The 15,608-nt window shown below is 52.8% G+C and overlaps 1 protein-coding gene across 1 annotated transcript in view; it reads right to left on the bottom strand.

Moving 5' to 3' along the window:
• Positions 1–5,772: 5,772 nt before the first annotated feature.
• LSM8 (LSM8 homolog, U6 small nuclear RNA associated) overlaps positions 5,773–15,608 on the bottom strand; it is a 46,909-nt gene continuing 37,073 nt past the window's right edge. The window contains exon 4 of the mRNA XM_069627946.1: positions 5,773–6,025. Coding sequence (XP_069484047.1) covers positions 5,935–6,025 — 91 coding nt within the window. The 3' untranslated portion in view covers positions 5,773–5,934. The remainder of the gene's footprint in view (positions 6,026–15,608) is intronic.

Here is a 15,608-nt window from a genome sequence, read left to right as displayed (position 1 = left end):
ACCCCTGTTCCTCCAAAACCATCAAGGATCACATTGACAACTTGACTCCTGCTCTGGCTGACTTCTGAAAACACTCCACCACTGGACTTTCTCCCCCACCACAACCCCCCACCTCCCACCCCTGAAGCACCCCCTTGTGCACCCTCTTCTTAAGAAACCCTCTGCCAAACCGTCCTGCACGGCTAACTATCATCCAATCTCCATCACTCCTTTCCTGGGCAAACTCCTGGAAAAGCTGGCCATCTCCAAGCTTAATCTTCACACTGAATCTGTTTGTTGTCTCCATGACCATCAGTCTGTCTTCAGAGCTTCCAGAAGCACAGAAACTTTTCTCCTGAACATTCGTGAAGACCTGCTCTCCAGCTTCAATTCCAACATCCCATGTCCTCATCTTACTTGATCCCTTTTCTGCCTTTGACACGGTCAACCATGCCATCCTGCTCAACTGTCTCTGTGATAACCTGGGTATCGCCGGTCAGGCCCTGGCTTGGCTGACCACCTTCCTCTCTGATCGACCCTCCCAGGTCCAAATTGGATTCTTCCTCTCCTCGTTCTACATCTGTGGTGTTCCACAGGGGTCTAACCTCTCTCCTTGGCTGTTCTACCAATACCTGGCACTTCTTGCCCAAAGCATTGCCACTCTCTGCCCCAACTTTCAGTGCTATACAGATGACACTTAGCTAATTTTCAGGCTCCCTTCAGCCACCTCTTCTTCCCTCATCTCTGTCTGTCTTCTGCTATCCAGGAGTGGTGTGCCACCAATGATCTCTGCCTTAATGCCAGTAAGACTGAGATTCTTCTCATCGGCACACCTGTTCCCTCCTTTCCTGTCACTCTCTGGCCGGCTTCTCTTGGCCCTCTTCCGGCTCCCACCTGTGAGGCTAAAAACCTCTGGGCCATTTTCAACTCCAGACGCTCCTTCTCTTCCCCACATCTCTGACGTCTCTAAGAAGTCACACTACCAGCTGCACCTCCTCAGGAGGTATTCCTTTCCTCCTCCCAGAAGCTCACGCTCTCCCGAGCTGTGGTTCTCTCTAGGATGGACTACTGCAACACCCTCTTTCAAAATCTGCCGGCCTCTACTCTCTGCCCTATGCAACTCATCCAAAACAGGACTGCGAGACTTGTTCTTGGCAGAAGCCCAGGAATCATATCTCTCCAGGACTGAAATCTCTGCACTGGCTCCCAGTGGCTGCGAGGATTAAGTTCAAATCCCTCTGCATTGTCCGCAAGGCCTTCTGATGACTAAATACCTTTAACTCTCTCTTCCTAAACATCTTCTTTCTCCAGCTCTTCGCTCATCCGCCTCCAACTTCCTCAGGGTCAGTTGCTTGTCCAAGCAACAAATTAGTGGTAGATCTCTTTCTTCGGCCGGGGCCTACCCCTGGAACAGCCTCACTGACTCTCTGAAACTTGAGGCTAACCATCTCCGGTTCCGAAAGCACCTCAAGACCTTCCTATTTGCTTCTGCTTTCTCTCCTCCTCTACCCTGCTAAACTCCTCGCTGAAACTGCACTGGTCACCTGGCTACCCTCTGTTCTCGGGCCCAGGTCCCCTACCTGCCAGTTGCACACCTGCACTGGCCCCCTTGCAACCCTTGCACTCGGGGGCTGTTCCTATATCCCTACAGCCCCCAACCAGAACTTGATACCTGATGTCTGCACTTTGCCTGCAGTTGCCACCAGCTGGTCGCACTTTCTATTTATTCTTTTATTTATTTACTGTTTATCCTATGTACTGCACTACCCCTCCCCCTCGCACTCCCCTGCACTTGCGCAATCTCAATGTCACCTGGCCTAGTAATATCGTTCTCGTCTTCCATCTGTTCCCCCTCCCTTGCCTCGTCGCGCCTTGAAACACTTGTGTATAGGCACGTTATAAATGCCATATCATATCAAACAGTCTGCATGGCGATTTTCAGTTACCAACATTAGTGCAGTACCTCGATTTCGCTGTTCCACTCCCATGTAACAAAAGTAAAATATCTAGTTTTGATGAATACTTAACCTTAGTCTATCAGGTTAGTACAGCTGAAAACGGCTCCTTTCTTCATATTAAACTCTTCAGGAAAGTAGTCCCCTTTTTTTCCTCCTGAAAAAGATCCCTGGTGGCGACGAATAAAGGCAGGATTGTTTACTTAGTATCATAGACTCAACACAATCATTGGCTTTTAATCTATGTCATCCCAATGGGCATATAACATTGAGACATTTTTTGGTATTATTATAATCCGCTTTATCGAGACCCCCTCCACCTACCTCATTCCCAAACTTCAGCAGGAGCAGAATGCAGCTGCCCAATTGATTTGTGAATTCGGCAAATATGAACATTTTGCTGGATCCCTTATTTCCCCTTCACTGACCTCCAGTTCAACGCATAGCCGATTTCAAAATAGCCAGACTGATTTTTAAATGCGGCCATAGTATGGCCCCCTGCATACCTAAAGTATATTTCATCAAGTCCACCGTTTCTATCTCCGGCTTTTAGGCTACTTTCTAAAGTAGGCTGCTGCTTTGCAGCAAAAGCAGATAAAATTAGCATTTTTACCCTTTTATTATCCAACGCAGGTCATGTCTCAAGCAGTCTCTGTTCTGCAAAGCAATCCGATAACCAGTGATCCAAGACCCCCACAAGGTATTGATGAGCTCTAAAAGAACACCAAATCAATTAAAGTGGACGTTGACCAGTTTGAGAACATTTGAACTTCCCACCGTAATTAGGCCAGAACCATGTTAATTGGTTGGCCTATGCTGATGATTTAGTATTTTCTGGATGTCACTATGGTTGTGCTGCAATGATTGATTAATGTTAAGGCTGGTTTTTAAAGCCACAACTACCTTAATATTGACAAAAATAACAAATAATAAAGATTAAATACATATAGAAGCTGGGACTATAGGACATAGTGGAAGCAACTAACAAACAGTGCAATAGAATCGATAATAAAACAAATCCATAAATATGGGGGCACATGTACGTATGTATATTCAAACTTAGTTGTCGGACGAAATGCAGTCAATTGGCCCCAAAAGCTTGCCTTTGCAGAAAACGTGTCTTAGCCTTTTATGTGCAGATAAACCCGCTGTAGCTGGTGATTTAGTGCAGAATCTACGATCCCAGGCCAGTGCTGAAAGAAGTATACAATGGTTATTTTTCAAGGTCACAGATTAGAGCTTGCAGGTTCCGCCAACGATCAATGATTGCATGACCATTTTATAATTCAAAACATTTTTAAATGGAGCCGATAAGAACCACAGTGGTTTCAAATTAGCCTGTATTTCATTTTCCATGGAAAAGGGCTAGACCGTCCCCAATATGCAACATTTGTGTAGCAGTGCGTCTGTAATTCAAAGCTCTGGCAGTGACAAGGTGGGACCAAGCCTGATTTGCATATGGTCTTTCCCCTTCTGTAATGGCTTGGCAGGCGAAGAACGATGGTCTGGAGGGTTGCCCAGAGCAATGCCAGTGGTTAAGATTCATTCTAAACCTTCCAGCCATCACCTCTTTGTTTTTGCAGTGACAAGGTGGTAAGCATTTCTCATGAGAGCCAGGATGAGGCAACCAGGGCAGCTGATTAAAGTTCTGCTGGTCGTCTCAAATGTTTCAATGAATTAACTTTGTGCTGTGGGAATTGGGGGTGAATTGTGATGTCACATGTTGCAATTGTGGGCGTTGTGGGAAGGTTTATGGACCCAATTATTGAACATAATGTATGCATTTGTAGAAGGGCTCAAAGTGCGAACACCAAATCAGCTTTGTATGGGGAGATTTTTTCATGTTGCACGATAACGAATACTAGTTACTATGCATTGTATAAATGTTATAGATTTAGGAGTTTCTTTGACAGCGCCTTTTCATGCAGTTCTGTTCCGCATTGCATTTGAATTTGATGTCCCAGTTGGGTCTTTGGCACTGAATAAAACTGCGTCACTTCCTGCACCGGCGTACACTTCTTTTTGACTATTTGTGTAATATTTTGGTGAGTTTCCAAAGCGACTTTCGACACACTACAGTCCCCCTTTATATGGCAAATTACAGCAGAAAACACTTAAAAAGCAGGACCACCCAGTTAATGGTGCTGCTACAATCTATCCAGTTGTCAGGTGATCCAGAACAACGCGGTCAGATTAGTAAAAAATATGAAAAGGAAAGACCATGTTACGGAAGAGAGGCGTGCTCTGCACTGGCTCAGAGTAGAAGAGCGCATCAAGTTCAAAACTCTCTGCCTGGTACATAAGTGCCTTTATGGCACAGCGCCTGCATACTTGAAAACACACATAGTGCCCTACAACCCCAGCAGAAATCTACGCTCGGGTGGAAAATGCCTCTTGCATGTGCCCAGGTTTAAGCTAAAAACAGGGCTGGGCAGATCCTTCCTTGTGCTAGCTCCTAAACTGTGGAACAGCGTTCCCGAATCCCTTAGGTCTGAAGTTAATCACTCTGCTTTTAGGAAGATGCTGAAGACACACCTTTTTAGATGAGATCTTAGACGTAAGACTTTCCTTAGAGACCTCGCAACGCAATAGTACTTGTACCCATTGTCCGTATCACACGTGTTGTTCGTCGTGCAGTACCGGTGTTTTATGTTCAAGCGCCCTGATGCCCTCGGGCTACCGGCGCTATACAAAAATCAAATACAATACAAGACCTTAATGGTGGTTTTAGAGGTTATCCTCTGCTCCCAGTGGCAAGAGCCTAATAACAAAAGATGTTTCCTGACATTCTACATGGGCCGTTGTTTTGATGTTTAACTAGTTGTCTGTCTGGAAAACCAGAAGGGCAGTTGTGATGGTCTGCTATGTGGTTATCAAAAGGACACACTGAATCAATACCGTTGAGCATAACATGTTGAAATTGCACAGTCTGCTCTAGCTGAATCTTGAGAAGTGTTATGTCATGTATAGAAGGGTTTGAGAACTACGGGTCTTGGTCTATTCATTATGTTGGGCTAGTTTTCAAAAAGATTAATAAGGGGCAATTATTCGAAATGGAGAATGGATTGGGTTCATCATATTTAATGTTTTTTTTAAAACAATTTTTATTATTTTATAAACAACACCAAACATTTCAACCAATGAGGACATTCGTATCACATCGTTAAATTCACAGGTAGTGCGTCACAGTCCTCCCCCTCCCGCCCCCTTTAACTTGAGCCTCTAATTCAATGCCAGCTGCTTGCGGGTCTCCGGGTTTATCTTCCTCATCACTCTCCCGCATGTCGACCTCACTAAATTCGGTCCTGGAGGGTCCCACCATCGTGGCTACCAGTTATCTCCAAGCTATCAGGGGTCCCACCTCCTCCTCCCCTTCCCTACTTATTGCTTTAAACCAGACCGCCGTTTCCACATCTGCCCACTTTAGGAGGTCCGCCCACCACGTCTCTATTCTAGGTCGTTGGGCTGCCTTCCAGCCCATTGCAATTCTTTGTTTGGCCCAGATCTAGGACAGGTCCTTCCTCTTACTAATGTGCTTAAGGTTACGTGGTCTAGCAAAACCCCCCAGCATGTATGCCCACGCTGACTCCACCTCCAGTATGATAATCATATTTAATGTATCCGATTATACTTTGGTACAGTTGAATCATTGTATATTTAGACAGTCTGAAAGGTTTCATACTTATAAACGAATCACAGCTAGTTACCAATTGTTGGGACAGGTTTCTAGCTGGCCCAACAATTGCCAGTAATGTATTCAACGGGTTTGATTTTGGGGTGGACATTGTAATAGACATAGAAAATACACTGGAGGGGATATACAAAGCAGGCCATCAACAAAAATGTATAAACATTTTAATTTACATAATTAACTACAACATTCAAAAAAATAAAAAAGTTGAAGTGGAATTACTTTCTTCTTGTAAAAATGCTGCATTTCTTAAACAATTGCGCGGAAGATTTACAAAAGCACTTGTCAAGCCAATATTTCCCTGCACAGTCAATTTACAACAGAGTTCAAAGGTTCTGCTCGAATGTTCCCCAAGTCCAAGGACGAATCAGTTTCTTCATCTATTTCCCCTATGACGGCCCTGCAAAACAGAAAATAAATCAGATGCCTTTGAGCAAGTAATGAAAATGGATTCCACTGCAACACAATCGCTTGCCGCCCCCCTCAAATAAATAGAGATGCAGCGCAAATATAAAGACCTGGACATTGATTATAGTCTCAAGACACTGTACATCGTTTATTTCACAACGATTGGCAAATAGAAACACTCCAGGGGTAGTAAACATTTGCTTTCCGTTAAACAGAGCGGGAAACAAAACATGGCAAAAATGGGCATTATTTGGTTGGCAGCATGTCACTACTGTAATGGCGCCAATACCATTTTAGCTTTTGAGACCTCCATGTAATACAGAGGTTTGTAGGATCCAATATTACGTGGATGAGCTCTAGAAAATATGTACTGAAACATTTTGGAGAGTCATTTTGGACAGAAACATGAAACTGAGCAATGATCACATGTTGGCCGTGGTTTTATCTATTTAATCCGTAGTGATCTGTGAGTTTTTGCATTCCGTCACCTGATCGAGCTATTCATGTTCAGGTCACCCGTCACAGTGATGCATGCTTACCTTCAGCTAACCCTGCAACAAAACAAGTGCCTGCACACAAACGATAGCCATGCATAGCCTGCAACATGGTATTATTACCCCTAACAAAACACTGCCCGCATTGACTTGGCCAAAGCGGAAGGGGAGGGGGTGTTCTGAAAATATTTATTTCCAATACCATGCAAGAACATAAACTTATCTGTAGAGGCAGAGGCTGCTGCACGCTTTTCATGCTGAGCGCTACCTGAAGGATGAAGCTGTGCTGGAGGACAGAAGGCGACACAAATGGTGGCACTATGAGTTTTGAATCAGGTTTTTGCTCACAATCAAGTGAGAATTTTGGCAATTTTTCTTACACATCATATCTTTCTGTTTTAGGATAGCCGAAAAGCTTCTAATGTGGGAGGTAAACAGTGGAAGATATACCCCAGTGTGTGGGTAAAGGTTCTAGAGGCTTCAAAACCCATCCCTTCCTAAGAGTACTCTTTTAGGATATGCAAGACTTTAACCTCAGCATAAAGTCTACAAAGTCTTTCTTCTGTTCATATGTGCTTCCACTGTGAAGGCACCATGAAGTAAGACACAGACAACAGGTTACATTTTCTACAAAATAGTTCATTTTCTAAAATGTCAGGATGGAGTAAGGTTGAACTTGCCCAATGCTAGGGCGGGATTTCTCTACTTAAATAGAATAAACCAGTGTATCAACTAGCCTATCCAAATTTTACAATTGTAAGACAATACTTGCTATTCAAATTTAACATGCGAGATACATTGGAAGTGTTAGATGCGAAATTGGGTATTCCCCGGGCTGAGAGATATTGCAGACTGTGTGGAAATCTAAGCACAGAAACTGCTAAACACAGACAGGGTAATTCATAGAAATTCGCACAAAAGTGGCGCACGCGGCTGGCGCACAGTGTCCCTGTGCGATACACTGCGCCAGCCGCGTGCGATAAAATCCTTTTCATCGCACAGCGTATTCATGGATTTTAGCCTCCAAAACCAGCCGTGGCGCAGTGACCCTGCAGCAGCGCCAGTTACGCCCCCAAGAACGCCCTCGCGCAAGTAAAGGCCTTCAAAATTCCAAAATCATCGCAAAGGGCTGCGCTAACCCTGGACCAGTTCACAGGGCTGCCAAACGGGGAACGTGTATTTCAGTGGTTCTCGGGAAGTTACACACGCGATTGTCCTGGGTACGTACATTTCAGGGGTGCGCGGGAAGTGTCACACGCGATTCCATCAGGGTACGTGTATTCCAGGGGTGCGCGGGAAGTATCACACGCAAAAGCAGCAGGGTACGTGTATTCCAGGGGTGCGTGGGAAGTATCACACGCAAAAGCAGCAGGGTACATGCATTTCAGGGGTGCGCGGGAAGTATCACACGCAATTCCATCAGGGTACGTGTATTCCAGGGGTACGCGGGAAGTACCACACGCAAAAGCAGCAGGGTACGTGTATTCCAGGGGTGCGTGGGAAGTATCACACGCAAAAGCAGCAGGGTACGTGTATTTCAGGGGTGCGCGGGAAGTATCACACGCGATTCCATCAGGGTACGTGTATTCCAGGGGTGCGCAGGGAGCACTACACGTGAATTGCCCGTGTGGATCCTCCCAGGTGTTCCCTCTACACCCTCCATGGCCCCTGCAGGTGGCCCACACCACAGGGGACTACCCTGCACATGTCCCACAGGCAGCCCATCCACCATGCCCATGCCCCCCAGCCAACCCACATGTCACCTTGCACTACTGCCCACCAATGCATGTCCCCCTGCACCCCCACCCCCCAGCATCCAGGGGCACCCTCCACCAGGCCCCCACTCATGTCCCCCTGCACTCCCACCCCCCAGCAGTGCAGGGCACCCTCCACCAGGCCCCCACTCATGTCCAACTCATGTCCCCCTGCACCCCCACCCCCCCAGCACTGTAGGGCACCCTCCATCAGGCCCCCACTCATGTCCCCCTGCACTCCCACCCCCCAGCAGTGCAGGGCACCCTCCACCAGGCCCCCACTCATATCCAACTCATGTCTCCCAGCACCCCCACCCCCCAGCAGTGCAGGGCACCCTCCACCAGGCCCCCACTCATGTCCCCATGCACACCCACCCCCCAGCAGTGCAGGGCACCCTCCACCAGACCCCCACTCATGTCCAACTCATGTCCCCCTGCACCCCCACCCGTCAGCACTGTAGGGCACCCTCCACCAGGCCCCCACTCATGTCCGCCTGCACCCACACCCCCCAGCAGTCAGGGGCACCCTCCACCAGGCCCCCACTCATGTCCAACTCATGTCTCCCAGCACCCCCACCCCCCAGCAGTGCAGGGCACCCTCCACCAGGCCCCCACTCATGTCCCCCTGCACACCCACCCCCCAGCAGCCAGGGGCACCCTCCACCAGGCCCCCACTCATGTCCCCCTGCAATCCCTCCCCCAGCAGTGCAGGGCACCCTCCACCAGGCCCCCGCTCATGTCCCCCTGCACCCCCACCCCCCAGCACTGTAGGGCACCCTCCACCAGGCCCCCACTCATGTCCAACTCATGGCTCCCAGCACCCCCAACCCCCAGCAGTGCAGGGCACCCTCCACCAGGCCCCCACTCATGTCCAACTCATGTCTCCCAGCACCGCCACCCCCCAGCAGTGCAGGGCACCCTCCACCAGGCCCCCACTCATGTCCTCCTGCACCCACACCCCCCAGCATCCAGGGGCACCCTCCACCAGGCCCCCACTCATGTCCCCCTGCACCCCCACCCACCTGCAGCCAGGGGCACCCTCCACCAGGCCCCCACTCATGTCCCCCTGCACTCCCACCCCCCAGCAGTTCAGGGCACCCTCCACCAGGCACCCACTCATGTCCCCCTGCACCCCCACCCCCCAGCAGTGCAGGGCACCCTCCACCAGGCCCCCACTCATGTCCCCCTGCACCCACACCCCCCAGCAGTCAGGGGCACCCTCCACCAGGCCCCCACTTATGTCCAACTCATGTCTCCCAGCACCCCCACCACCCAGCAGTGCAGGGCACCCTCCACCAGGCCCCCACTCATGTCCCCCTGCACCCCCACCCCCCAGCACTGTAGGGCACCCTCCACCAGGCCCCCACTCATGTCCAACTCATGGCTCCCAGCACCCCCAACCCCCAGCAGTGCAGGGCACCCTCCACCAGGCCCCCACTCATGTCCAACTCATGTCTCCCAGCACCGCCACCCCCCAGCAGTGCAGGGCACCCTCCACCAGGCCCCCACTCATGTCCTCCTGCACCCACACCCCCCAGCATCCAGGGGCACCCTCCACCAGGCCCCCACTCATGTCCCCCTGCACCCCCACCCACCTGCAGCCAGGGGCACCCTCCACCAGGCCCCCACTCATGTCCCCCTGCACTCCCACCCCCCAGCAGTTCAGGGCACCCTCCACCAGGCACCCACTCATGTCCCCCTGCACCCCCACCCCCCAGCAGTGCAGGGCACCCTCCACCAGGCCCCCACTCATGTCCCCCTGCACCCACACCCCCCAGCAGTCAGGGGCACCCTCCACCAGGCCCCCACTTATGTCCAACTCATGTCTCCCAGCACCCCCACCACCCAGCAGTGCAGGGCACCCTCCACCAGGCCCCCACTCATGTCCCCCTGCACCCCCACCCACCAGCAGCCAGGGGCACCCTCCACCAGGCCCCCACTCATGTCCCCCTGCACCCCCACCCCCCAGCATCCAGGGGCACCCTCCACCAGGCCCCCACCCCCCAGCAGTGCAGGGCACCCTCCACCAGGCCCCCACTCATGTCCCCCTGCACTCCCACCCCCCAGCAGTGAAGGGCACCCTCCACCAGGCCCCCACTCATGTCTCCCAGCACCCCCACCCCCCAGCAGTGCAGGGCACCCTCCACCAGGCCCCCACTCATGTCCCCCTGCACTCCCACCCCCCAGCAGTCAGGGGCATCCTCCACCAGGCCCCCACTCATGTCCCCCTGCACTCCCACCCCCCAGCAGTGAAGGGCACCCTCCACCAGGCCCCCACTCATGTCTCCCAGCACCCCCACCCCCCAGCAGTGCAGGGCACCCTCCACCAGGCCCCCACTCATGTCCCCCTGCACTCCCACCCCCCAGCAGTCAGGGGCATCCTCCACCAGGCCCCCACTCATGTCTCCCAGCACCCCCACCCCCCAGCAGTGCAGGGCACCCTCCACCAGGCCCCCACTCAGGTCCCCCTGCACTCCCACCCCCCAGCAGTCAGGGGCACCCTCCACCAGGCCCCCACTCATGTCCCCCTGCACCCCCACCCCCCAGCATCCAGGGGCACCTTCCACCAGGCCCCCACTCAGGTCCCCCTGCACTCCCACGCCCCAGCAGTGCAGGGCACCCTCCACCAGGCCCCCACTCAGGTCCCCCTGCACCCCCACGCCCCAGCAGTGCAGGGCACCCTCCACCAGGCCCCCACTCATGTCCCCCTGCACCCCCACCCCCGCAGCTTCCAGGGGCACCCTCCACCAGGCCCCCACTCATGTCCCCCTGCACCCCCACCCCCCAGCATCCAGGGGCACCCTCCACCAGGCCCCCACTCATGTCCCCCTGCACTCCCACCCCCCAGCAGTGCAGGGCACCCTCCACCAGGCCCCCACTCATGTCCCCCTGCACCCCCCCCAGCACTGTAGGGCACCCTCCACAAGGCCCCCACTCATGTCCCCCTGCACCCCCACCCCCCAGCATCCAGGGGCACCCTCCACCAGGCCCCCACTCATGTCCCCCTGCACCCCCACCCCCCAGCATCCAGGGGCACCCTCCACCAGGCCCCCACTCATGTCCCCCTGCACTCCCACCCCCCAGCAGTGCAGGGCACCCTCCACCAGGCCCCCACTCATGTCCCCCTGCACTCCCACCCCCCAGCAGTGCAGGGCACCCTCCACCAGGCCCCCACTCACGTCCCCCTGCACTCCCACCCCCCAGCAGTGCGGGGCACCTGCCACCAGGCCCCCACACATGTCCCCCAGCCAACACGTCATCACAATCCAGATCCCAGGCTCCTATGCCCACCCAAATCCCACCCGACGCCACGCCGCCCCAGTCCAAACACCCAACCAAGCTTTACATCCATTAAAAATGGAAATACCCATTACATGATAGATAACAAATAAGCAGTATGTGCATGAGTACAAGTCCGTCAGACCCACACAATGGCAACACATGACTGTGAAAACCCACATTGTGGCAGGCATGAAACCAATGAGAGAAGTCCACACATTGAAGTAAGAAACAAAAATGTATTACAGTGTAAATGAAGTGAATGAAATCAAAAGAAACAATAATGGCAACAAATATCAAAATGCAGCTTGTCCACCAAAATAATAAATAATGAAAATGGGAATCCAAAATAACCGTAATGAAATTGTGTCCAAAGTCACCGTCCAACAAAGCAAAGTGAAAATCCATTGCTCCATGGTGAAAAAATAATAAAAGATGAAGGCCACAAATCCACTGTCAAACTATGTACAAAGAGTAAATCCAGGGTCCATGATCCAAACGATGTAAATGAAACCTACAATAAAATCCACCTAACTAATAACTATATACAAAAAAGTGGGGCATAGTCCAAGCGCCCCAAATTAAAAAAAATAAATAAAACCAAACACTAATTAACTATATACAATGGCAGCGGGCTAGTCCAACGGCTCACTTCTGGATGTTGCGGGCCAGGGTATCATCGAACTCCTGCTCAATGTCCCAGAGGCGGTCCTGTTCCATGGCCCCGAGGGTCCGCAGGGACGACATGTTCTCCTCCAACTCCCTGCGGATTGCCTCGAGGCACTCGGCCCGCCTCAGGGCCCTCCGCATGGAGTTCTCCGCCCTGACCATCGTGAGCCGCGCCTCTTCTGCCCGCTGCCGCTCCGCATCTATGGCGTGGCCCAACTGCTGCCACACGGAAGACACTTCCCGTCCTAGGTCCTCCTGCCCTCCGGCCGATGCCTACCCCTCTGATGTCGAAGGCCCCGAGCCATCGTGGCTCCCACCTACAGCCTCCTGCTGCTGCTGCTGTCCATGTGCCCTGTCCAATGGTGCCTGCACATCCTCCTCCAGCTGGGGTGCAGTTGTTGATGTGGCCAACCCTGCTGGACATCCAACTCCCGACTGTGGCAGGGATCTGTTGCACACCAGCCTGGCCGCACGGTCAGAGGCAGCTCCACAGGGCACCCAGGTGATACATGGGTGGGAAGATGGCATGGAGGACGACTGGGGCATAGGGGGTTCAGTTGAGGAGGGGGTCGGAACAAGGTCCAGGAAACAGAGGAATCCGGCCATGGTGAGCTGTCCCAGTGGGTCAACGAGCCATGCGAGAAGACGTGCAGTCTCATCATGGAAAGACTGCAGGTCAGCTCGCATGGCCCGTTGACGCAGCGCCACCCCACCCTGGACAGGCTCAAACTGTTGCAGGATAGCCACATCCGCAGGGAGAGGAAGGCCAGTTGGTGTAAGCCAATCCACTCCCTGAGAACGGGTCTGGAGGTAGGCATCCCTGCTGGTGCAAGATGATGCAGTGACAGGAGCAGGGACAGGATTGCACACAGGCACCTCCGCGGCGGCCTGTGCTGCCACCTGTCCCTGGTCCTGCACTGCACCACTAGAATCCCCACCGCCAGACCCCGCCTTTGTTGCTTGCACGGCCTCCTCCTCCACCAAACCCCCCATCAACCTGGATGACTCCATGCCATCTTCCTCCGTTGTGCCCTGTGGGGTCCCAGCTGCCCCTTCTGCTGCCGAGGAGTCCAACTCCAACCTCCGCCTCCTGGACCTCTCCCCGGCAGCTGCGGCCTCGGACGCGGCACTGGACTCCTCACTCCCCGACGAGATCACAACCTGGGAGGGGAGCCGGGCCTTGCGCCTCTGGCTGGCGGTGCGACCCCTGCCGCTGTGCTCCACAGCACCTTCTCCGCCCTCTTCATCAGTTGACGCTGCAGACAGGGAGAAATAAAACACAGGCATCAGGGTACTGTATAATGGACTCATAAACACATGACAGTTGTACATGAGTGGCATTCGCAAACCTCAGACATGGCATCACAATCCCCAACACACGTCATTTCACCTTGCACACATGAGCTATACCACAGCCACATCGCAACAGCCAGCACCATCCATACACATACAACAGCATGAGCAGGCAAAGGTGAGCCAGACATCACATGCGACACAGGGAGTGCACTACACATGCACACACATCACCACACTTGCATGCATGTGTACACCTCCGCCAACTGTCGTAGTGTTCAGATCGGCATCCATGTCACACCTGCCAATCATTCTTCCACATCCTTTGCCATGCAAGCCTACACACACAAGCACCATCCATGTGTCACACATGAGCCCTCGCATGTGTCAGCCTCACGGCCCTGTACACCCCCCCCCATACTTGGCCACATAAAACCACATGTGCAACCTGCACACTCCTGCCACACCACCACACGCACAGCTTACAATAAGTATGCATGGACACTTAGCGCTCAACTCCAGACGGATCTGCCTCTCAAGGACCTGGACGTGGAGCGCTGGGGATATGCGTTCCAGGACCCTCATCTGATCTACCGACAAGTGGCCCGGCCGCCCCTTTGCATCCGCTGCTTTCAGGAGGCGCCGGGCCTTCTTGAGGGTCCTGGACCTGAAGTCCTCCCAGCGCTTCTTCACATGATGGAATAGTCGGACTGCCACCCCCTCCGCGTTGATGGCAGTCACGATGTCCGTCCAGATCCGAGTCCATCCTTCCTTGTCGGCGCGCAACCTTCCAAAGAGGGCATCATACTGCCCCAGGACATGCTCCACCAGGACACCAACTTCGGTGGCAGTGAAGCTGGTGCCCCTCTGCCTCTCTGGCCGGGGGTTGCCACTGGTGCCAGATGTTGCAGTGCCCGACATGGCAACCCCAGAGGCAGGAGTGGGTGGGCAACTGGGTCCTTGGGCTGGGCTGTGGAGCGATGGTATCCCAGTCGGGAATCTTCGGTTCCAGCAGGGGTGGTCACAGCAACAGCACCCCTGGCTGATGTGCAGGCAGCAAATGGCAGGACACGTGGGCAGCAGGCAGTCAGGCAGCAGCAGATGGCAGGTGGGAGCGTGCTCGGGGCTCTGGGGGGCAGTAATTCGGCCTTCTGGGCAGGAGCGTGGTCTTTCGTGTGCTTACGCGTGGCCAGCTTGATACGGAGTGATTTGGCACGTGAAAATCCAGCACGTCTGCGTGTAATTCGAGGAAAGGCCCTTAGCGCGTAAGCGCGTCAGCACACGTACGTTAAATCATTGGCCCAAAGGCCCCCAGGCGCGTCTATGACATCACGCGCATGGCCGTTGAGAATGGTGCGTGTTAAAAAAAATACACGTCTGAGTGTCAAAGCGTGTAATTGGTGGAAATGGCCTCAGCGCGTATGCGCGTCTGTGACGTGTGTATAAAAAGGTACGTGTAGAACACCATTTCCTTGTACGTGCTTTTCGTGGAGAGCGAGTGGGTGAAATCTGTACTTCTTTTTTTTTTAATTGTATAAAACAATTTTTACAAAACAATTTTTTACAAAATTGGAAAGGGGAAAGGAAGAAGAAATAGAGAGATCCCCACATTAACTGATCCAGATTCCCTGCAAAGACAAAGACATTCTTTGTCCAGAGCCCCAAGCATCTCAAAGTTCCCCGAAAGGCTCTATCAGATCAATTCTTCTTCGAATCTAGTTCAAATTCAAAATCCAAAATCAGAGTCAGCTTCCCCCCCGGAGAGGTTAGTGTGAGGACGCCCAGCTGATGATCCTACACACATGACTACCGTCAGGTAAGCAGTTTAATCTCTCGGAAGAAGCCCACCACCGCAATCACCCAAGTGGTCTTCATCCCACTAAGAAGCCGACACCACCATTCCTCTTCATCATAGACATGTAGATTTTTGAACAAGTGCCCCAGATGTCTCAGGCGAGGACCCGTGACTCCTAAGCAGTTTAGCAGGAGGTGTCTTATGGTTTCTGCCATCTCTAGCTTCCTGCAGAATCTGCAAACTTCACCCGATACCAATTTTCTTCGGAATAGGACTTCCCTTGTGTGAAGG

This window comes from Ambystoma mexicanum, chromosome 12, assembly GCF_040938575.1.
Source record: "Ambystoma mexicanum isolate Mex_15411 chromosome 12, UKY_AmexF1_1, whole genome shotgun sequence".
NCBI classification, from domain to species: Eukaryota; Metazoa; Chordata; class Amphibia; order Caudata; family Ambystomatidae; genus Ambystoma; species Ambystoma mexicanum.
Note: the sequence above shows the minus strand (reverse complement) of the source record. Positions and strands in the feature narration are given on the sequence as shown.